Source organism: Bos mutus, chromosome 7 (genome assembly GCF_027580195.1).
Source record: "Bos mutus isolate GX-2022 chromosome 7, NWIPB_WYAK_1.1, whole genome shotgun sequence".
NCBI classification, from domain to species: domain Eukaryota; kingdom Metazoa; phylum Chordata; class Mammalia; order Artiodactyla; family Bovidae; genus Bos; species Bos mutus.
Genome location: NC_091623.1, coordinates 55,619,710 through 55,641,230, shown reverse-complemented (window position 1 = coordinate 55,641,230; position 21,521 = coordinate 55,619,710). Strand labels below are relative to the sequence as shown.

Genomic DNA, 21,521 nt, shown 5'->3' with positions numbered 1-21,521 from the left:
CAGAGACAGAAGGGACAGAGTAGTATCCAAATAGCATGCAATTGATGTGCAGTGACAGAAAGGGAGGAGCAGTATGCAATAGCATGCAAATGACCCAGCCACTCTAACCTCACTTCCTGCATGGCCTCTCTCTCCCCTTAATCCACTCTGTTCAGGAGATTCAGCTGTCCCCTTGACACAGCAACCTGAATGATGCCCAGAGGGCAGAACTGAACCTTGGCTCCCTCACCCCATTTCAGGCAGAGGGACCCCTTCCCAGGACCCTGGGTGTGGGGAGGGGCTTTGCCATCAGATAGTCCTGGGATGAGTCCTGGTTCTGTTAGGGGCTCGCTCTGCACTCCAGGCTTTGAATTTTCAGAAGTAGTGAAGACTCGCTGCTCAGTGCAGCGACCCCAAGCCTGGGAACGAGTTAGGGCATCGCAGGTAGGACTTTGTTGGGGAGACAGATCCTCGGGCCAGCCTCATCCTTGAGCTGCTGGCTAGTCGGGGAGATTGATGCCCATCAAACAAACGCATGACTATGTAAGTGGAGGAGGCGAAAACGCCTGCAAGGAAGTGAACCGAGACAGGGTGGTCTGAAGAGTCTCTCTCCTAGAAGGTGACCTAAAGAGTGAGATAGAGCCAGCCAGGGACGAGTGGGTGTTCCAGGTGGAGGGAAAGGCTCTGCAGAGGTTGGGAGCAAGCTCAGAGGCCCCTGGGCACCCAAGGCTAGATTCCCTGCACACTTGGCCCCAGGCCACATGTTCCAGCTTTGTGCCTGTCACCTAGGCAACCTGCACAGCATGGCAACCAGGGGACTGTTCACAGCTTGAGCAGGGGAACTCTGGGCAGGCTTCTAAGATTTCTGAGAGTCTGGCTTCATGGGCCTTTCAAGTACCCCCCTGACATCTTTAACAGGCCTCCCCACAGTGCCCTCAGTTCTCTGGGGTGTCAGCTGGGCTTGGAAGGGCACACTGCAGGTGACAAGGTGTCAAGAGGGCAGGCATTCCGGACCTCAGGAGGAGGAGGGGGGAGGCGGCAGTGAGGCTGGCCTTGGCAGGCCTTGGCAGTGGGTGGCCCATCTGATGCAGGCCGGGGAGCCCAGGGTGTGTGGCTGGGACTGTGGGAGCTGTGGGGGCCCCCTCATGCTTGAGGCAAGGGCCTGGGCAGTTTCCAGGGCTGGGCCAGTTCCACCATTGGGCATCTCCTCTCCCTGTCAGTGGCCTCACCTTCTGACCAGCCAAGGAGGCAGGGAGAGTGGAGCTTGAGCACTCCATGCCCATTTCACAGATGGGGATGCTGAGGCCTGGCGAGGCCCCAAGTAAGGCTGGAGTGGGGCCAAGCCTGGAACCTGGAGCTCTCGGCTGCTCCTGCTGCCTCTCACCACTTCACCTCCTCTGTCCTTATCTATCTTTTTCTTCTTTCTCCTCCTCCATTCTCCCCTTTAATCCCCTTTGTCTGTACTCTGCGCCCCTGTCTACGCTCTCACTTCTCCTTGTTGCCCTGTCCATCGGTGAACTCACGGACTCACTCACCCTCCACCCTCAACCCCACTCGCGCTCCCTGCTCTGACCACGTTATCGTCTCCATCTATGTTGATTTCATTCTCTCCACCTACACGCCCCACCCCCGACCACTTTTCTTACTTTTGTCTGCCCGGTCCTGCTCCATCCGTGCTCACCTCCGACGGGCTCCCGTCCACATCCTCACCTGTCCCCTTCACTCTGCTTGTCGCCTCCTTACCGCGTCTTGCTTATTCTCATCTTTTCCATCACTTTCATGCCTTCTCCATCTGAATCCACACACTGCTGTCTTTATTTATTAACACTGCTCGTTCCATCCACGCCCCCACTGTCCGTCCACATGGGCACACCTCCCCTCCATCCATGCCGCTGACCGTCTCTCTTCTCCATCCGTACCGTCTGTACCCACACTAACCGCCCCCCACCCCCCACCATCCCATCCCCTCGCCATTCCATCATAGGCCATCGACTGCAGCTCTAGCCGAGCCTCTTCCTGCCTCGAGAGCTCCTCCTCATCCCTGCCCACCACCCAGCCGAGACCCACTATGCAGAAGGTAGTCGGAGACGGGGTGGGTGACTCCACTTTGGGGTCCAGAGCTCCCTTGACCCCCCAAGCCCAGTGGGGTCTGGAGAGCCAGGAAGAGGGCACACTGACTCCTTCTGGCCCCTCTCCTCCTGCATGGCCTCCCATTGCGCTAACCCCGAGCCATCCAGCTGCATCCTCCCCTGTCATGCTGGGGGTACAGCGTGGGTGCCTCTGCACTCCGTGACCCGTGCCCCTGCCCCCAGCTGCTGCATGAGGAGCTGGCCCTGCAGTGGGTGGTCAGCGGCAGTGCTGTGCGCGAAGCTGTCCTGCAGCACGCCTGGTTCTTCTTCCAGCTCATGGTGAGACTCCCTGTTCCCTGCCCGAGAGCAAGGGCCCCTGGAGAGACTCTCTTAAGGGAGAGAAACCCCCTGATATTTCATCTAAGCCCCCTGAGAAATGGCCCCAAGAGACCCCCCACATGGAGATAAGAGATGCCTAAGGGAATCTCTCCCTGAAGAGCCCCTGAAACTTACTTGAAACCCCCTCCCCTGTGTGAAGGATTCTCCCCCCACTTTTCCTGTGACACCATTGAGAAACTACCTAACAAGGAGACCCACCTCATCCCCAAGAGACAGAAGGAAACTATTGAGATCAGACTTGAACATGCCCCCAGACTCCTCAAGAGGTGCCTTGAACTATTCCTGCTGACAGTAACTGCCCCCACCTCAATCTGGTGGGCCTTGAAGCCCCACCCTCATTCCTCCCACCCAACTTTGACCACTGGAGACCAGTTCTAGCCCCACACATGCTCTCTCTCAGCCTCCTACCCCTCTAGCTAGCCCTCACTTAGGCCCCACCCATGGCCTTCTCGGGCCCCGCCCACCAGTCTCGGGCCCCACCCACACGGTCAGGTTCTAGGATCCCTTATGCCCACCTTTAACCCACCTCAAGCCATCACTCACAGTCCCCCAAGTTCCACCCCCTTCTGGCAAGCCACTTCCACCTCCACCCCCTGTCCTCTCGTTCGGCCCCCAGGTGAAAAGCATGACGCTGCATCTGCTCCTGGGTCAGAAGCTGGACACACCCCGCAAACTTCGCTTCCCTGGACGCTTCCTGGATGACATCGCAGCCCTGGTGGGCTCTGTAGGCCTGGAGGTTATCACCCGTGTCCACAAGGTGAGGGGTGTGGGGCCTCCATGGTGTGGGGGGGGCAGGGGTGCTGAGGGAAGACGTGGAGCCAGCCAGGTGGGGTGCCAGTCTGCCCGGTGCTTCCTGGCTGCAAGACCACAAATCCCATTCACTGGATGGGTCTGTTCACTCAACATCTGTTTCTTAAAGCACCTACTGTGTGCTTTACAGCCCTAGGCTGGAAACTAGAGACAGACAGTGGTGACCAAAGCAGACCCAGTTCCTTGCCTTCATGGAGCTGTTAGGGAGAGATTTGAAGGAGGTAAAGGAGCAGTCTATGTGATATCCAAGGAAAGAATGTTCTAGGCAGCGGGAACAGCAGTTGCAAAGGCCCTGGGGCAGGACCTGCCTCTGTTAGAAAGCAGTGAGCCTGAGCCTACGCTTCAGGCTGCAGTGGAGTTAACCAAGGATGGGAATGAGAGTTGGGGAGGGCAGGGAGCTGGTAAGGCAGATCCATTAGCCCTTGCACAGTGCCAGTATACAGTAAGTACTCAATAAACAGACATTGATATTTGAAACCTTGACAATTAGACAACCTTGACAACCAGACGCTGAACCACTGATTCTAGTGCTCACAGGAGCTGTGCAGACAATAATGATAATACTTGTGCGTTTGTTGAGCACTTGCTGTGTACCTAAATACTTTAGATGGATCCCATCATTAAACTCTCCCAACAGCTTCATGAACTTAGTGTTATTGTTTTCGCCATTTTACCAATGGAGAAACTGAGGCAGAGAATGACTAATAACCTGGTATCACATGACTGGGAAGGGGCAGAATGGAGATTTGAACCCTCACCACCAGCTTCAGTTGGGAGAGTAGGGCTTCTGGTGGACCAGAGGGTATGTGCCCACTGGCTGTGGCCAGAATGTTTGATTTTTTTTATGATTTTGTTTATTTCTTTTGATTTTTGGTATAGCTTTATTTAATTAATGTATTTATTTTGGGCTGTGCTGGTAAAGAAAGGCTCACACATTGCTTTAGTTGTGAGAGTGGGGTCTGCCCTCTAGTCGCCGTGTGCCGGCTTCTCGCTGTTGTGGAGCACAGGCTCCAGGGCGTGCGGGCTTCAGTGGTGGCGGCACGTGGGCTCCGTAGTTGTGTCTCCGAGGCTCTAGAGCACAGGTTCAGTAGTTGTGGCACATGGGCTTAGTTGCTCCAAAGCATGTGGGAATCCTCTCGGAACAAGGATCAAACCCGTGTCTCCTGCATTGGCAGATGAATTCATAACCACTCGGCCACCAGGGAAGTCTAGAATGTCTGATTTCCAAAGAGAAAGGGGACTTCTGTATTTGATGGGAATTTTCCAGATGTTTGAGATGCCAGTCCAGCCCAAGCTGGCTCTTGTGCAATTCCCCATGACCTTTGGGCTGATCTCAAAGGCCTTGACCTGGTTGCACCAAAGTCTCCCTAAGAGCTAAATTCCAGATTACGAGGAAACCCCCCTTCAAGAAGGCTACGGGGAACAACAGCACCCTTGAGAAGCAGCTTCGTCACAGCCACTGGGGAGGCATCGGTGACGGGTCCCAGCGGTCATTCCTTCACTGGACATTTATGGAGCATCCAACTATATCAGGCTCAGTGCACCAGGCAGACCCTGTCTCTGCCCTCCTGTGGACTTGGAGCTCAGGCGGGTTTTGTGTTTTGTCTCTGGGTCACAGGACCTGAGAACCCCTGAGGCTAACTTCTGAGGCCATAGGGTAACTCACAGAACAGGGGGCAGCTGGGCCTTGAGGCCATATCAGCCTCCTTTCTGTTCCTCCTTGCCGGGCACTTCCTGCTCCAGGGCCTTTGCACTTACTGTTCCTTTTTTCTCATCCTTCAGGCTTCCCTCTTTTTTTTTTTTTTTTACTTAATTTGTTTTTGGCTGTGATGGGTCTTCATTGCTGTAAACGAGTTTTCTCTAGTTGCAGCAAGCAGGGGGCTACGCTCCAGTTGCAGTGCTCAGGCTTCTCGTTGTGGTGGCTTCTCTTGTTTTGGCCACCTGATGCTAAGAGCCAACTCATTGGAAAAGAATCTGATGCTGGGAAAAATTGAAGGCAAAAGGAGAAGAGGGCAGCAGAGGATGAGATGGTTAGATAGCATCATTGACTCAGTGGACATGAATTTGAGCAAACTCCCGGAGATAGTGAAGGACAGGAGCCTGACATGCTGCAATACATCAGATCACAAAGAGTCAGATATGACTTACTGAATGAACAACTCTTGTTGTGAGCACAGGCTCAATAGTTGTAGAGTATAGGCTTAGTTGCTCCAAAGTGCATGGGATCTTCCCACTCCAGGGATTGAATTTGTGTCCTCTGCATTGATAGGCAGATGCTTAACCACTGGACCACCAAGGAAGTCCCCAGGCTTCTTTTGAAATAGCATCCTGTTAGGTGTCTTTGAAACATGTAGAACTATCTGGAATACTTTTATCAGTTAGGGCAAAAGTTAATTTGCTTGAATATCATCACAAGCGGTTTAAATGTGACCAGAGTTTATTCCTGAGCATAAGTGGGTTGTAGGGAGCTCCACAGTGTGGACCTGGCCATCTCAGTTCATCATAGTACCCACCACATCAGGTGGTGGGAACGGGAGAACCTGCCACATCACTTTTCTCAAATTCCATTGGCCAGAATATGGTCACGTGATTTTTCTCAGCTGCAAGGAAGGCTGGGAAATGTAGTCCCTACCCAGCTCTGAACTCTGAGAAAGGGTCCCGGTACCTAAGAGAGGATATGCGGGCAGGGGAGGTTAGCAGCCAGTCTCTGCCATCTGCGTTGTCTTACTGAAATCTGGTGAGAGAAGGGACTTCCCTGGTGGTCCAGTGGCTAAGACTCGGTGCTCCCCATGCAGGGAGCCCGGGGTTTGATCCCTGGCCAGGGAACTAGATCTCACATGGTGCAACGAAGACCTAGCACAGCCAAATAAATAAATACTTATAAAAATAAATAAAATCTGGTGAGAGAAGAAAAAAGAGTGCTCTCAACAGAGCTGGATGGAGAGTAGACACCTACCTGAGGGGGAAGGGAAGAGCTAGTCGGAGAGAGGAGGACAACCAGGAAGGCCAGGAGTCTGGAGCTGAGACAAGGGTGTGTCAAGGAGGCCCAAGGCTTTGCGGCAGTGACCCGGCTCCTGGAGGTCACTGGTGGCCTTGGCGAGAGCCAGGCCCAGGGCAGGGACTGAGGCTCCATGGGGCGAGTGGGCGTAGGCTGACAGGCCCTGTGCCCCCAGGACATGGAGCTGGCCGAGCGCCTCAACGCCAGCCTGGCCTTCTTCCTCAGCGACCTGCTGTCCCTGGTGGACCGCGGCTTCGTCTTCAGCCTGGTCCGGGCTCACTACAAGCAGGTAGGAGTGGGCGTGGCGGGCACGGCGCACCTGCAGGAACGTGGGGGGGCTGGCAGTCCTCCGGGGGACGTGGGTGGGGGGTGGGCAGAACCATGTAATGTCTCCTGCCAACCCCTCCCCTGCAGGTGGCCACGCGGCTGCAGTCAGCCCCCAACCCGGCAGTGCTGCTGACGCTGCGCATGGACTTCACGCGCATCCTGTGCAGCCATGAGCACTACGTGACCCTCAACCTCCCCTGCTGCCCTCTGTCGCCCCCGGCCTCGCCCTCACCCTCTGTGTCCTCCACTGCCTCCCAGGTGGGCTGGCCTCACTTCTGCCGCCTCTTCTTGCCCCATCGACCTCTTGCCTTCCAGCCCTCATCTCTGTCCATCTCACACATAGGCCACTGCTCAAGGGATTGACCCCTTCTCGCTGACCCTTCACCTCTGACCCTGCATTCTCAGCAACTTCCCGGGAGGACCAGCTTCTGATTTCTTACTTCTAACTCCCAGACTGGCATTCCATCTGCCATTTCTAAGATCTCTGATTTTGGACTCAACCCCCTGTCATCTCACAGATGAGTTAACCCCGACCTCTCCCCTCTGACCCTTGACTCCCTCATCCCCTGTTTTGTCCCCCAACCTCTCCAGAGCTCTACCTTCTCCAGCCAGGCCCCAGACCCCAAGGTGATCAGCATGTTCGAGCTGAGCGGGCCTTTCCGGCAGCAGCATTTCCTAGCCGGGCTCCTGCTGACGGAACTGGCCTTAGCCATGGAACCTGAGGCCGAGGGGTGAGTGCAGGCCCTGTGTGGTCCCTCGGGGTGGGGGGTAGGGTGCAGGATCCACGCACACTCCATCCTGAGCACCTCACTACTTTACAGGGCGTCCCTGCTGCACAAGAAGGCCATCTGTGCTGTCCACAGCCTGCTCTGCGGCCATGACGCCGACCCCCGCTATGCTGAGGCCACCGTGAAGGCCCGGGTGGCCGAGCTATACCTGCCACTGCTGTCACTCGCCCGGGACACGCTGCCACGGCTGCATGACTTTGCTGGTCAGCAGGGCAGGGTGGGATGGGGTGGATTCCACCATCTGGGGACCTGATTGATTCCACAAGGCTCAGGTCAGGAAATGTGGGCAAGGAGTTAAAACATGGGTGTTAAGTTCAGAGGAGCAGGTTTAAGTTCTGCCACAAGGCCCCAGGAAAGCCTCAAGGTCAGAAAAGGTGGGCAAGGAGCAAAAAACCTGAGTGTTAGCATCAGAGAAGTGGCTTTAAGTCCTGCCACAGGGCCTCAAGAAAGCCATTTACCTTGCTGAGCCTCAAGTTTCTCAACTGTAACGTGGGGACAGGGGTAGTACCAACTACTCCTAGGATTTTGTGAAAATCTGGGGAGGTGTAGGACTGGAATACTGTCAGTGCACAATAAACGGGAGATGAATTATCTGTTAGAAAGAGGTGGGAGCAGGGAGAGGTGGGGACCATCAGGGTGAGAGGGCAGTTGGAGCCTTGTGTTCATTAATTTGCACACTGACCAGCACCATCGATGAACAAGTGTGCACTGTGGTTGAAATGCACAGACTTAGAATTGGGGTGTTGATGCCCTTTGTCATTTCGGGGAAACTCTCAGTTGTTATCTTTTGATTTTTTTTTTTTTTCCGCCTCGTTTTCTCTCTTCTCTCCTCCTTGGACTCCAATGACACGTATGTCAGACCTTTATGATCCTGTTACACGTGTCTGCTGTGCTCTGTTCCGCTTTTCATTCTGTTTGCTCTGTTGTGCATGAGTTAGGAAACTTTTCCCCTGTGTGTGAGCTCACGACCTCTGTCTTCTGCTATGGCTGGTCTTCTGTTAATGCCCTCTGTTGAGTTCTGAATTCCAGACGTTTTATTTTTAACTTGTAATATTTGATGTTTTTTGTTGTAGATTTCGGCTCTCTGTTGATATTCTCCATCTATTTACCCTTGTTTGTGCATCTCTTCTACATTTTATCTTTAAAAATATATTTATTTACTTGGTTGCACCGGGTCTTAGTTACGGCATTTGAGGTCTGTAGTTGAAGCACGTGAACTCTCAGTTGCCGCATGTGGGATGTAGTTCCTTGACCAGGGATTGAACCCAGACCCCCTGCATTGGGATTGCAAAGTCTTAGCCACTGAACCACCAGGAAAATCCTCTACTTTTTATTTCAGTGTCCTTGTTTGCTCACTTCAGTATTTGATCATCTCTGTGCTGTGCCTGCTCCTGTTGTCTTTTCTCCCCTGTCAATCACATTTTCCTGCCTCTTCACGTCTTCTGATTTTTTTCTTGTATTTTGGACATTGTGTGTAAAAGGGCCGTCAGGACTGAGGCAATGTCCTCTTTTCCCAGTGAGGGTTCATCTTTCCTTCTCTTAGGCAGATAGGAAAAGGGGCTGATCACCTCAATCCAGTCAGAAATCCATGTTAAACTGGGCTGGAGCTTGAGGTTGACCTTGTATCTCAAGAATCTCTAGGCTGAGACCTAGTCTGTATTTGTTGGTAGCAACTCTCTCTGATGATACTGTTTTGGGGGCGAGTGGAGAGGATAATCTTTTAAGATCATAGATTTTGGAACCAGACTGTTTAGGTTAAAATTCTAACTTTACCATTTACCTATTTTGTGATCCCAAGCAGGTAATTTAACCTGTCTTTACCTCAGTCCCTTCTTCCATAAAGTAAGGATGATACAAGTACTTACCTCATAGGGTTGTGTTGAAGAATAATAGTTAATATTTTTAGAGTTTAGAACACCACCTGATACGTAAGAAATGCCACGTCTGTGTCAGCTGATGCTATAATAATGGCAGCAGCAGTTATTATTATGGTTGTTACCATTGTCATCACCATCTTTGCAATGACTGCTCCTGTGCACCAGGCCATGTTCTAAGCGTTGAGCATAGCGTGGCCAGAGCAGATAGATATAGTCCAGGCCTTTGTGGATCTTAGTTGTACAATGACTGTGTCTAATTGCAAATATAATAAGTGAGCTCTGGGAGTCAATAACTAGAGACCACACCCTGGTCTGAGGGGGTGGTATCAGGGAAGGCTTCCTTGAGGAGGTGACCTCTGAGCTGAAATTTGAGAAAGAGACAGAACTAACCGAGTGCTCTTGGTTCTCTTGTCCCAGAGGGCCCAGGTCAGCGCTCAAGACTGGCCTCTCTGCTCGACTCAGACACAGAAGGTGAAGGGGACGTGGGAGGCACCATCAACCCCTCAGTGGCCATGGCCATTGCGGGTGGCCCCCTGGCCCCTGGCTCCCGGGCCAGTATCTCCCAGGGCCCAGTGACGGTGAGTACTGGCCTTGTCCCCAGGGACACCAGCTAACATCCGATCATCTTTGTGCCTGTGTCTAATGTCTTTTCTCCCTTATCAATCACATCTCCCTACCTCTTCACATGTCTTGTGATTTTTTGTTGTATTTTGGACATCATGTGCCCGATAACCCAGTAATAGAAGTTACGTAATAAAGTACCAATCGGCCAGTTCTCACTTTACTGTGGAGAAAACGAAGGTCAACTCTCTTCCTTCTGATCCCCCTGTCCACTCTCCGGCCCCAGGCTGCTCGCTCAGGCTATGCCCTCTCTGCTGAGTCCAGTCGGACCTTGCTGGTGTGTGTGCTATGGGTCCTGAAGAACGCTGAGCCGGCCCTGCTGCAGCGCTGGGCTGCGGACCTGACGCTCCCTCAGCTCGGTCGTGTCTTGGACTTGCTGTACCTCTGCCTGGCTGCCTTCGAGTACAAGGTTCGAAGGTCGGGCAGGGGACTGGGGCATAGAGGGCAGGTTGAGGAAACATGGCGGGGGGGGCCTGGAGTTACGTGGGCTGGGTGTGAAGGGGTGGACTGCACCAGTTGCTGGGGGGAAGGGATAGACTGTTTCAGTGCTGTAAGTTACCAGCCAACTGCTCCTACAGTTTTGCCTCTGAGAGAAGTTCCTGATAGAAATCAAGGAATAATAAGAGTCCATGTACCTTTCTCAGTTCCCCTGCTGGCTCAGTGGTAAAGAACCTACCTACCAATGCAGGAGACGCAGGAGATGTGGGTTCGATCCCTGGGTTGGGAAGATCCCCTAGAAGAGGAAATGGCAATTCACTCCAGTAAATGGCAATCCACTCCAGTATTCTTGCCTGGAGAGTCCCATGGACAGAGGAGCCTGGTGGGCTACAGTCCAAAGGGTTGCAAAGAGTCAGACATGACTTAGCAACTGAGCACATGAGCACGTGCTGAACCAAAGCAAAAGGCGGAAATTTCCTTCATGAACAGAATCCGGGAGGTGCTGAGAGCTTAGAGCTTGCTGTAAAGGGGAGGACCATGTTTGTGAGCACAGGTTCCTGGAGGGATAGGGCCAGAAAAAGCAGACCACATTAGCGCATAGAAAAGGACAGAGTCAACCTTGAACCTGTTCTCTGCCGTCTCAGGGGAAGAAGGCCTTTGAACGCATCAACAGCCTCACATTCAAGAAATCACTGGACATGAAGGCCCGACTGGAGGAAGCTATTTTGGGCACCATTGGAGCCCGACAGGAGATGGTGCGACGGAGCCGTGGTGAGAGGAAGGTGTACCCCCACACATGTCCCCACTCAGTGCCTCCCACACTTTGTACAAGGGTCCCCGAGACGGGAGCCGTTCCCACCTGTCTGGCTCACTTTTCCCAGAAGTCCACACATTATCTCTGTACACGTGGCACATGGGCTTCTGTGTTCTCTGTTGATGTCTAACCACGTCCACTCCGAGGCGTCCACATCATCCAGTGACCTCACAGGGATCCCACGTGTGTATCTTATCATGGTCACGTGTGTCCTTATGTTTTTGCACATGTGTGAACACCCACCTGTGTGTCTCAGAGAGGAGCCCATTTGGGAACCAGGAGAACGTTCGCTGGCGGAAGAGCGTCACACACTGGAGACAAACCTCGGACCGTGTGGACAAGTGGGTGTAGGCGGGACATAGTTCACAGGGGTTAGATCAAGTTCCAGAGAACTGTGCCCCCAGGGCAGATAAAGGGACAGCGCCCAGCTGTCGGTGGGGGGAGCGGGGGGAGTCTGGCCAGGAGAGGCCCTCCCCAGCCCCTCCCCTTCCATCTAGGACCAAGGATGAAATGGAACACGAGGCCTTGGTAGACGGGAACCTGGCAACCGAGGCAAGCCTGGTGGTCCTGGATACACTGGAGATCATCGTGCAGGTATGGCTTGATCCAGCATCTCCATGACCTCGGACCCCACCAACGGGCCTTGTGATCTTTGACTTTCAGAATCCCTCTCCCTCCCTGACTCCATAACCACCCCAGTCTCTAAGAGCTGGATTTCTGGCCTGCCAGACGGTGATGCTGTCAGAGGCCCGGGAGAGCATCCTAGGCGCGGTACTGAAGGTCGTGTTATACAGCCTGGGCAGCGCCCAGAGTGCCCTCTTCCTGCAGCACGGCCTGGCCACACAGCGGGCTCTGGTATCCAAGGTGAGTATCTCTGACAGCCACGCCTGCTGAGTGCCCAGACACACCCCTTAACCACAGTTTGCAGAGGAATTGAGGATCAGAGTGGCAGTCGGTTACCTGGAGTCACACAGCAAGGGCTTAAACTGGCTCAGACGCCAAAGCCTGCTGGTTTGGCCAGAGAAGGCAGAAGAGCCCTGTGCTTCTGCCCAAGTCCCCATGGGGAACCGTCTGAGTCAGAACAGGGAGAACTCACTGGTGTCTGTTTCACCTTGGGGGCGGGGGCCAGTTCCCAGAGCTGCTATTTGAGGAGGACACGGAGCTGTGTGCCGACCTCTGCTTGAGGCTTCTGCGCCACTGCGGCAGCCGCATCAGCACCATCCGCACCCATGCCAGCGCCTCCCTCTACCTCCTCATGCGCCAGAACTTCGAGATTGGCAATGTAAGCGGGGACCGGGGGGCGTGGCCTACACAGGGCTCCAGGGAGGGCCATTGATTAGGGTTCTTTACTCATGTTTTTAATAAGTTGTATTTATTCATTTTTGCCAGGTTGGGCTATATTCCTGCCCGCGGACTTTCTCTAGTTGTGGTGCACAGGCTTCTCGTTGCGGTGGCTTCTCTTACTGCAGCGTGCAGGCTCAGGGCCTGTGGGCTTTAGTGGTTGCAGCACGTGGGTTCTGTAGTTGCGGTGCACAGGCTTAGTTACCCCGTGGCACGTGGAGTCTTCCCAGACCAGGGATCGAACCCATGTCCCCTGCAGGGCAGGCAGATTCTTAACCCTTAGACTACCAGGGCAGTCCTGAGCAGGGGTCTGGATCAAACAGACGCGAGGCAGAAGGGGAGAGGGGTGAGGTCAGCAGGCTGAGAAGGCCCACAGGCAGGCGTGCTCTTCCTCCTGGCCCACCCAGAATTTCGCCCGTGTGAAGATGCAAGTGACGATGTCGCTGTCGTCCCTGGTGGGAACAACACAGAACTTCAGTGAAGAGCACCTGCGCCGTTCACTCAAGACCATCCTCACCTATGCCGAGGAGGACGTGGGGCTGCGGGACAGCACCTTTGCTGAGCAGGTGATCCCCGGGCCCCGGCCCCACCTTCCTCAACCAGGGTCGTTGCCCCACCCTGCTTGACCCCTGACCCCGTCTCTTCGGCCACATCACTCCCGGCCCTTCCCCTACTCCAGGTCCAGGACCTGATGTTCAACCTGCACATGATCCTGACTGACACGGTGAAGATGAAGGAGCATCAGGAAGACCCGGAGATGCTTATTGACCTCATGTACAGGTGAGGAGGGCCGGTCGGGACCGTCAGCCATTCACAGACAGGCGAGGGGCGAGGAGGTGGTGGGGGGGAGCAGGTGAGCGTACAGGTAATAAGAGAGACAAGTAAGGATGGACAAGTGATGAGGGCCCAGGAGAGCAGACAGATGAGGACCAAGGGAGAGGGAAGACGACAGGTGAGGGCACAAGTAAGGTACGGGCAGGTAAATGAGCAAAAGAAAAGGGCACCAGAGGAACATACAGATCAGGGTGACAAAGCAGAGCCAGGACAGGTGAGGTAGACAGGTGGGAGAGGCAGGTGAGGCGCCAACCCATGAAGGGCTGACAGATCAAGAGAGCAAAGTGCTTTGGAGGAATATTTAGTAAGAACCTGGGGAGTCGGAGATGGGGGCCCAGGTAATGCAGACAGGGAAGGGAGGGGGCATACAGAAGGGAGGGCCCCAGGCAGACAGGTGGCATGGTTCAGGATCCAGGTGGAGTAAACTGACGAGCAGGACAAGTGAGGGAGCGACACTTGTGCAGGGATGGACAGGTGTGGAGTGGAACAAGTTAGGGGACAGGTGAATAGAGGAAGGGAGGCAGTGATGGGCAGGGCAATGGGGAGACAGGTGAGACAGGTGAACGGGGTACAGGTGAGGAGACTGGCTGGTCAGTGGGAGACAAGGAGGACTGCTGAGAAGAAAGATGAGTATAAGGGAGAAGACAGGTAAGGGGATGGACAGGTGAGACAGGTGCGGGGAGGGAGAGGTGAATGAAGGTTCAGGTGGGGAGGTCGTCTGGGGCAGATGGCTGGGGTAAAAGGAGAAGGGGATGAACAAGGGAGGGGCGAGCAGTGAGGGGCGAGGTGAGTCTCCACTCTCCTCCCACCTCCCATCGTCCTCACCTGGGCTCTAGGATTGCCCGGGGCTACCAGGGCTCCCCAGACCTGCGGCTGACGTGGCTGCAGAACATGGCGGGGAAGCACGCGGAGCTGGGCAACCACGCGGAGGCCGCGCAGTGCATGGTGCACGCGGCCGCGCTGGTGGCCGAGTACCTCGCGCTGTTGGAGGACAGCCGCCACCTGCCTGTGGGCTGCGTTTCCTTCCAGGTGAGTGGCAGGGGTAGGGGTCGTGGCGGGCGGGGGTGTGGCCCGTGTGGGGAAAAGACCAGGCTCTGAGCCCACCTCCCACCCCAGAATATCTCATCCAACGTGCTGGAGGAGTCCGCCATCTCCGACGACATCCTCTCACCCGACGAGGAGGGCTTCTGTTCCGGGAAGCACTTCACAGAGATGGGGCTGGTGGGGCTGCTGGAGCAGGCGGCCGTCTACTTCACCATGGTGAGGCCCAGGGCCTGGGGCAGCGGCGACTTCCGCTCTTGGGCCCCGTACCCGCTCCCGAAGATTCCAGATGGAGCTGCTGCGAGGACACTTTCTGGGTGGGAGATTTGTGGGGGAGGAGGATTTGGGTCCCTCTGAAGCCACTTTCCTGCCTTTCTCCCCTTAAAACTCTTGGTGTATGGCTAAGGCTTGAGTATGTTCAGTGACCATTTAAAAAAGATTAATTTTGGCCGCACCTGGAGGCTTTGGGGATCTTAGTTCCCTGACCAGGGATTGAACCCTGGTCCTCTGCAGTGAGAGCGTGGAGTCATAACCACTGGACCACTGGGGAAGTCCCTAAAATTCTTTTCTGTTATGAAAAATTTCAAGAACACATAAAAGAAAGTTGTGTCCCCACCACCCCTCATATGCAGCACCCAAAGTCAGTGACCACCTATGTTTACCATCCTGTTTCAGTTCTTTGCGTTGAACTTTCTTTTTTTTTTTTTTTTTTTTAATTTTATGTATTTGTTTGTATTTATTTTTTGCTTGTTCTGGGTCTTCACTGCTGCACGGGTTATTGTCTAGTTGTGATACACGGGCTTATTGTGATGGCTTCTCTAGTTGTAGCGCACGGGCTTCCCAAGCACAGGCTCAATAGTTGTGGTGCACGGGCTTAGTTACTCTGCATCATGTGAGATCTTTCTGGATCAGGAATCGAACCCATGTCTCCTGCATTGGCAGGTGGATTCTTTACTACTGAGCCACCAAGGAAGCCCCTCGAGGTTTTTTTGATGTTGTGTTTATTATTACTTTGCTGGAGTCTCAGAGACAAAGGCCTTGGGAATAAGCCCGATGGTGGACACAGACCTCAGACAGTCAGCAAATAGCTCGGGACACCTGTTGTGTGCCAAGCTTGATGTTGGCCCTGGCTGGCACTCAGGAGTGCCTATTACCATGCGCCAGCAGGCATGTGTGGAGGCCTTAGGCATCATGCCAGAAGGGCTTACATCCAGGTACTGATCCTGGGGAGCCCCTCCTGTCTCAGGTTCAGTTTCCTGTCTGAGGGATGGGGAAAAAGAAAATGACTCCTCCTACCAATGAAGGAACATGGATAAAGCATAGATGTACACAGCACCTGGTCCGCAGTAGGATGGTGGAGACCACAGAGGATGTCTGTAAGGGCTGAGTGGAAAGGCTGGTACCCGATCTGGGGCAGATGCAGTCAGGGTGGGCTTCCTGGAAGGTGATAGAAGATGGCACCCTGGGGGAGCGGGTAGGAGTGTGGTTGGTCCAAGCAGGAGAGAAGACCAGGGTAGGTGCTGGAAACCCTGACATATCCCCACACCCCCATCCCCAGGGCGGGCTCTACGAGGCCGTGAACGAGGTCTACAAGACCCTCATTCCCATCCTGGAAGCCCACCGCGACTACAAGAAGCTAGCTGCTGTGCACGGCAAACTGCAGGAGGCCTTCACCAAGATCATGCACCAGGTGGGCCCAGGAAGCCCTCCAGCCCCAGCCCCAGCCCCAGCCCGTCGACCCCTGCCATCCCCAGCTGACTTTGCCCCTTCTCTCTCCCACCACAGAGTTCCGGCTGGGAGGTGAGTGGCCACCTACCTGTCTCTGGGACCCCCATGACAACTGGTCAGCAGTGGTCGGGGACCACCAGGGGGCGCTGGCGGAGCACAGCTGCCCGGCCACAGGGGTTCAGTGGGCGATGACCAATGACGCACCCCCACTACTTCCCCCCAGGTCCCCCTCCCTGCCCCAGATCTCCAGGGCAGCTTGTGACTCACCCAGCTGGGAGCTCTCCAGTGACACCCCTCCCTTGGGCAGGGCCAGCTTGGTCACTGCCTGAAAGGGGGGCCTCCCGCTCCCGCCCTCTGTCTCTGTTTCTTTTTGTCTCTATCTCTTGGTCTCTTCCCATCCATCTCTTCCTGTCTGTCTCCTTGCTAGCTCACTCTGTGTGTGTCTCTGGGTCTCTTATGTCTCCCTGTCTCCTCAACTTCCCCCAGGATCTCTGCTCGTTTGCCATTTCATGTTCCCCCTCTCTGCCTCTCCCCTACTTGGGTCTATTTTTAGGCATCTCCTAGTTTGGGGAGAATTTTCTGGCCAAAGATGGCAGGAACCCAGAGCCAAGGCGGGAGGGCTGGGTGGGGGCCGGGCAGGGCAGGCGGGTCTCCTCCCTCCCCGGATCTCCCTACCCATAGAATGATTGTCATCAGGCTGTATAACTAGGACCCTGGGGGTTGGGGGTTCTGACCTCTGACCTCTGCAATGACTTTGTCTCTCTGCCCCTGGCTCCCACCTCCCTCTCCTGGTGCCCACCCCACCCTACCTGGATCCGCTTTGGTGAGTGAACATGAGCCACCCCTGTCCTTCCTGGTGGTGGGTCATCTACCTAGGGTGGGAGGAGGGGGAGTCCCTCTTTCCAAACTTAGATCAGGGAGGGGAGGGGATGCCCTGGAACAAGGGAACCAGAGCCTCTGTCCCAGAGCAAGAGACAACCGTGACTTCCTTCAGCCATGTGTGCATTTATTGAGCACCTACTGTATACCTGGGGCTCCCAGGTGGCACAGTGGTAAAGAATCTGCCTGCCAAGGCAGGAGACAGGAGTTCAGTCTCTGGGTTGGGAAGATCCCCTGGAGAAGGAGATGTCAACCCACTCCAGTATTCTTGCTTGGGAAATCTCATAGACAGAGAAGCATGGCAGGCTGCAGTCTATGGGGTTGCAGGGAGTCGGACATGACTTAGCAACTAAACAACGACTATATACCCAGCCCCACAGACATTGAGAAGTGAGTTGTGAGCAATAGAGCTCTGTTCCTCATTGCGTATTCTCTGAAGAAGTGCATGGGGCGAGAGGGAGAATCAGAAACTTAGGGTTTGTGTTCAATGAGAATAAAGATTGAGGGGGCAGCAGATAAGCTGGGGAGAAAGAGTGAGGGTGTGGGCAGTGGACAGTCGGCCAGGTCCACATCTCTGCCTGTGATGTGATGTTCTTGGGGTTCCCCCAGTCCTCCACCCATTCCCCTGTCTTCTGCACATGGGGCTGGAGGACACGTGTCTCTAGGGTAAGGGCCTCCCGGTCAATAGCAGCTCTCCCACAGCCCCAGCGCGTGTTTGGAACATATTTCCGTGTGGGCTTCTACGGCGCCCGCTTTGGTGACCTGGATGAACAGGAGTTCGTATACAAGGAGCCATCCATCACGAAGCTGGCTGAGATCTCACACCGGCTGGAGGCACGTCCTGGCGGTGGGGGGTGGACAAGGCACTGGGCCGCCCTGGGGCTGGGTGAGGGCTGCAGCCGTGTGGCCCTGAGTCAGCCCCGTGTCCCCAGGAGTTCTACACGGAGAGGTTCGGGGAGGATGTAGTCGAGATCATCAAAGATTCTAACCCTGTGGACAAGACCAAGCTGGACCCGCAGAAGGTGAGGGCTTCCAACCATCCCCCCAGGGTCCCCCAAATCCTATATTCAGAGACTCTATGTACCACATCCTATGGCCCCTCAAATCCTATTTCTCTAGGAAAACTCCAAAGCTTGTCTCTCTCAGGAACCCCAAAATCCTATTCCTTAGGGATTCCCATTCATCCGGATGAGATGTGAAAGTGTTAGTCGCCCAGTCATGTCTGACTCTTTGCAACTCCATGGACTGTAGCCCACCAAGCTCCTCTGTCCATGGGATTCTCCAGGCAAGAATACTGGAGTGGGTAGCCATTTCCTTCTCCAGGGGATCTTCCCAACCCAGGGATTGAGCCTTGGTCTCCTGCATTGCAGGCAGATTCTTTACTGTCTGAGCCACCAGAAAAGCCCCAGATGAGACATAGGGAGACCTGAGAACCCAAATCCCTGAAACCCAAAGCCCACAGACCCAGTGAGGCTCAACCCCCGTTCTACAGGGATGGGGCCCCTGCGGGAGGCCGGCAAGCCCCACCTGTGTGTAATGGGGCTGAAACCTTTACCCCTGGGCCCCACGCCCCAGGCCTACATCCAGATCACATACGTGGAGCCACACTTTGACACCTATGAGCTCAAGGACCGGGTGACCTACTTCGACCGCAACTACGGGCTGCGAACCTTCCTGTTTTGCACACCCTTCACGCCGGACGGGCGTGCTCACGGCGAACTGCCGGAGCAGCATAAGCGCAAGACATTGCTGAGCACGGCCCACGCCTTCCCCTACATCAAGACCCGAATCCGTGTTTGCCACCGGGAGGAGGTGGGTGGTCAGGGATGGCCCAGGGAGTGGGGAGGTGAAGAGACCCTAGACCAAGGGAGGCGGGGGACCCCCAAATTCCAACCTCCAGGCCCTAGTCGGCAGACTTAAACCCCTCCCTCCAGACCTTGCTGACCCAAGTCTGGACTAGAACCAGGCAAGAGTTAGCAGCAGCACACCAAAAGCAGCTGAACCTTGACCCTCACCCTGCCAGACCCAGGCAGGCAGGAGCCCCCAGACCCAGTTCCTTACACAGCTTCTTGGACCCCTACGAACCCCCAGCCAAGATCCAAGCTGCCGTGGGCTGGTTTGGGTCAAGGCATCTCCAGGCCCCAGCCAGCGGCACATGCCCATCCTTACCCCACAGACGGTGCTGACCCCGGTGGAGGTGGCCATCGAGGACATGCAAAAGAAGACTCGGGAGCTGGCCTTCGCCACTGAGCAGGACCCTCCTGATGCCAAGATGCTGCAGATGGTGCTGCAGGGCTCTGTGGGGCCCACTGTGAACCAGGCACGGCTGGCAGGGAAGCAGGCTGCCCAAAGCCCCACTGGGGGCAGGGGGTGGTGGTGTGCAGATGGCCTCATGAGCCCCTGTCACCCCACAGGGACCTCTGGAGGTAGCCCAGGTGTTTCTGGCTGAGATCCCAGAAGACCCCAAGCTCTTTAGGCATCACAACAAGCTGCGGCTCTGTTTCAAAGACTTCTGCAAAAAGTAGGCCTGACCCCATCCCCAGACAGGGCCCCTCTAACCACCCCCCATTATGATTCTGCCTACCTGACTCCCCAGTACAGCCAGTCTATCACCCTGACCCCCCTTTATGGCCTCTCTGATTTCCATTAAGTCATGTCCACCATCAATGACTCAGTGGACATGAGTTTGAGCAAGCTCCAGGAGATAGTGAAGGATAGGGAAGCTTGGCATGCTGCAGTCCATGGGGTTGCAGAGAGTCAGACACGACTGAGTGACTGAACAGCAATATATCCACCTATCAGACCCCCATTATTACTGTGCATGCTTGACCCAAGTTCATGGCCTCCTCACCTCTCATTTTTTTATTTTTCTTTTGGTTGCACTGGGTTTTCATTGCTGCATGCAGGCTTTCTCTAGTTGTGGCAAGTGAGGGTTACTCTTGTGGTGTGTGGGCTTCTCATTGTGGAGCATAGGCTTCAGGGCCCACTGGCTTCATTAGTAGCAGCACGTGGACTCAGTCATCGCGGTGTGCCGCTCTACAGCGTGTGGACTTCAGTAGCTGTGGCGCCTGGGCTTAGTTGCTCCACAGCACGTGGAATCTTCCCAGTCCAGGGATCGAACCCAGGTCTCCTGCATTGGCAGGCAGATTCTTTACCACTGAGCCATCTGATCCTCAGGTGTGAGGATGCGCTGCGGAAGAACAAAGCCCTGATTGGGCCGGACCAGAAGGAGTACCATCGGGAATTGGAGCGCAACTATTCCCGCCTGCGGGAGGCTCTGCAGCCTTTGCTCACCCAGCGCCTGCCCCAGCTGCTGGCACCAAACACAGCCGGCCTCAGGTGCCTAACCCAAGTCCCCCGCCCACCCTAGAGAGGGTGAGATGGGGCAGGCAAAGCCCAGCAGAGTGTGGGGGCTACCATACGTATGCCTGTCAACACGGGTGCTCAGGGCTTTGCACATGCATGTGAACACTTGCACATGTACATAATATTCAAACTCTGAGCCACCATTTCTTATCCTGGCTAGGTTATTTCTCAGGCATGTGACTTCATTTTTCTGAGCCTCAGTTTCCACATCTGTCAAATGGGTATGATTCATATCTCCAGTGGTGGATTCTATGAAGGAATCTCCAGTTCCACGGCTGGATCAGAACCAATGTTAAAGGAGCCAGGATGACCATAGAAGGATCTTAGGAGGGGGAGGAGGTGGAGGGGAAGGAAAGGAGTGGGAGGAAGAGGAGGAGGTGATGGCTGGAGAGCATTATGGAGTTGGGGACCATGTGGCCGTGTTGATCTACTTCATTCCTCCCTCCCCCAGGAACTCCTTGAACAGAGCAAGTTTCCGGAAGACTGACCTCTGAGCCCACAGGGCCTGGAGCCACTCCCAGAGGAACCAGGACCCTGGCCTCAGCTACCTGTGCCTTCCTGACAGTCTCTCTCACTGCCCACTTGGCTGTGAGGCGACCACATCGTGCACGGGGCTGGGCCCTCTTCCTCTGTTCTCCTCTGTGTGCACTGATGCTTCTTGTCTTTTCTAATTTAAAATGGTTTTTGTAAACAGCCTGTGTGGTGTGGTCCCTGGGGGCTGGGTCCCAGGTGCATGCATACTCGACCTAATTGTTGATGACGGACACTGAGAACTAGTTGGGTGCAACAGACAGCAGTGACGACCCATGCAAAGTCCTGCCCTTGTAGAGCTGACATTCTAGTGGGGAAGGCAACACACAAATGACAATGTCATGTGTGTTCATGGGGAATAATGGTGACATTTGTTAAGCCCTTGCCCAGAGCCCAGATCTGTATAATTGCCACCCAGAAAGACACTGTCCCATCTATGGGCCTGGCTGCACGAGGGACAGCCTGCTTCATGGTTACAGAATCATCTCAACACCACTGTCGGGCAGGCAGCATTCTTATCCCGGTTTACAGATGGGGAAACTGAGGCAGCCAGTAGTTGGAGGCTTAGTGGTGTTGAAATTGGAAACCAAGTCTGGCTAGCCACGGAGCCCAGGCCTTGGCTGAGGTCTGCGGCCTCGCGCTGATCCACCCCTCCCTTCCCGCCCGCGGTGGTCAAGTCAC

The 21,521-nt window shown here is 54.9% G+C and overlaps 1 protein-coding gene and 1 long non-coding RNA gene across 6 annotated transcripts in view; one reads left to right on the top strand and one right to left on the bottom strand.

The window, feature by feature from the left end:
* DOCK6 (dedicator of cytokinesis 6) overlaps positions 1 to 21,000 on the top strand; it is a 47,570-nt gene extending 26,570 nt beyond the window's left edge. For 2 of the 4 annotated variants that reach the window (XM_070373688.1, XM_070373686.1), the window contains 27 exons: positions 1,964 to 2,056; positions 2,292 to 2,387; positions 3,064 to 3,204; positions 6,431 to 6,544; positions 6,670 to 6,840; positions 7,174 to 7,313; positions 7,404 to 7,573; positions 9,665 to 9,825; positions 10,095 to 10,277; positions 10,951 to 11,077; positions 11,377 to 11,461; positions 11,618 to 11,714; positions 11,850 to 11,984; positions 12,250 to 12,402; positions 12,869 to 13,027; positions 13,141 to 13,241; positions 14,132 to 14,324; positions 14,412 to 14,555; positions 15,895 to 16,026; positions 16,122 to 16,136; positions 17,652 to 17,777; positions 17,876 to 17,965; positions 18,519 to 18,755; positions 19,120 to 19,263; positions 19,358 to 19,464; positions 20,121 to 20,282; positions 20,761 to 21,000. In XM_070373688.1, the coding sequence (XP_070229789.1) occupies positions 1,964 to 2,056; positions 2,292 to 2,387; positions 3,064 to 3,204; positions 6,431 to 6,544; positions 6,670 to 6,840; positions 7,174 to 7,313; positions 7,404 to 7,573; positions 9,665 to 9,825; positions 10,095 to 10,277; positions 10,951 to 11,077; positions 11,377 to 11,461; positions 11,618 to 11,714; positions 11,850 to 11,984; positions 12,250 to 12,402; positions 12,869 to 13,027; positions 13,141 to 13,241; positions 14,132 to 14,324; positions 14,412 to 14,555; positions 15,895 to 16,026; positions 16,122 to 16,136; positions 17,652 to 17,777; positions 17,876 to 17,965; positions 18,519 to 18,755; positions 19,120 to 19,263; positions 19,358 to 19,464; positions 20,121 to 20,282; positions 20,761 to 20,803 (3,519 nt within the window). In that variant the 3' untranslated portion in view covers positions 20,804 to 21,000. The other 2 variants (XM_070373687.1, XM_070373689.1) reach the window with 2 other exon arrangements.
* Positions 14,513 to 20,144, bottom strand: LOC138988512 (uncharacterized). Of its 2 annotated transcripts, none has more exons than XR_011464774.1 (3): positions 19,795 to 20,144; positions 15,673 to 15,798; positions 14,513 to 14,649 (listed from the first exon to the last, which is right to left on the bottom strand). It is a non-coding gene; the product is annotated as an uncharacterized lncRNA (long non-coding RNA). The 2 variants fall into 2 exon arrangements; XR_011464773.1 differs by lacking the exon at positions 19,795 to 20,144 and adding an exon at positions 16,332 to 16,764.
* Positions 21,001 to 21,521: the final 521 nt, after the last annotated feature.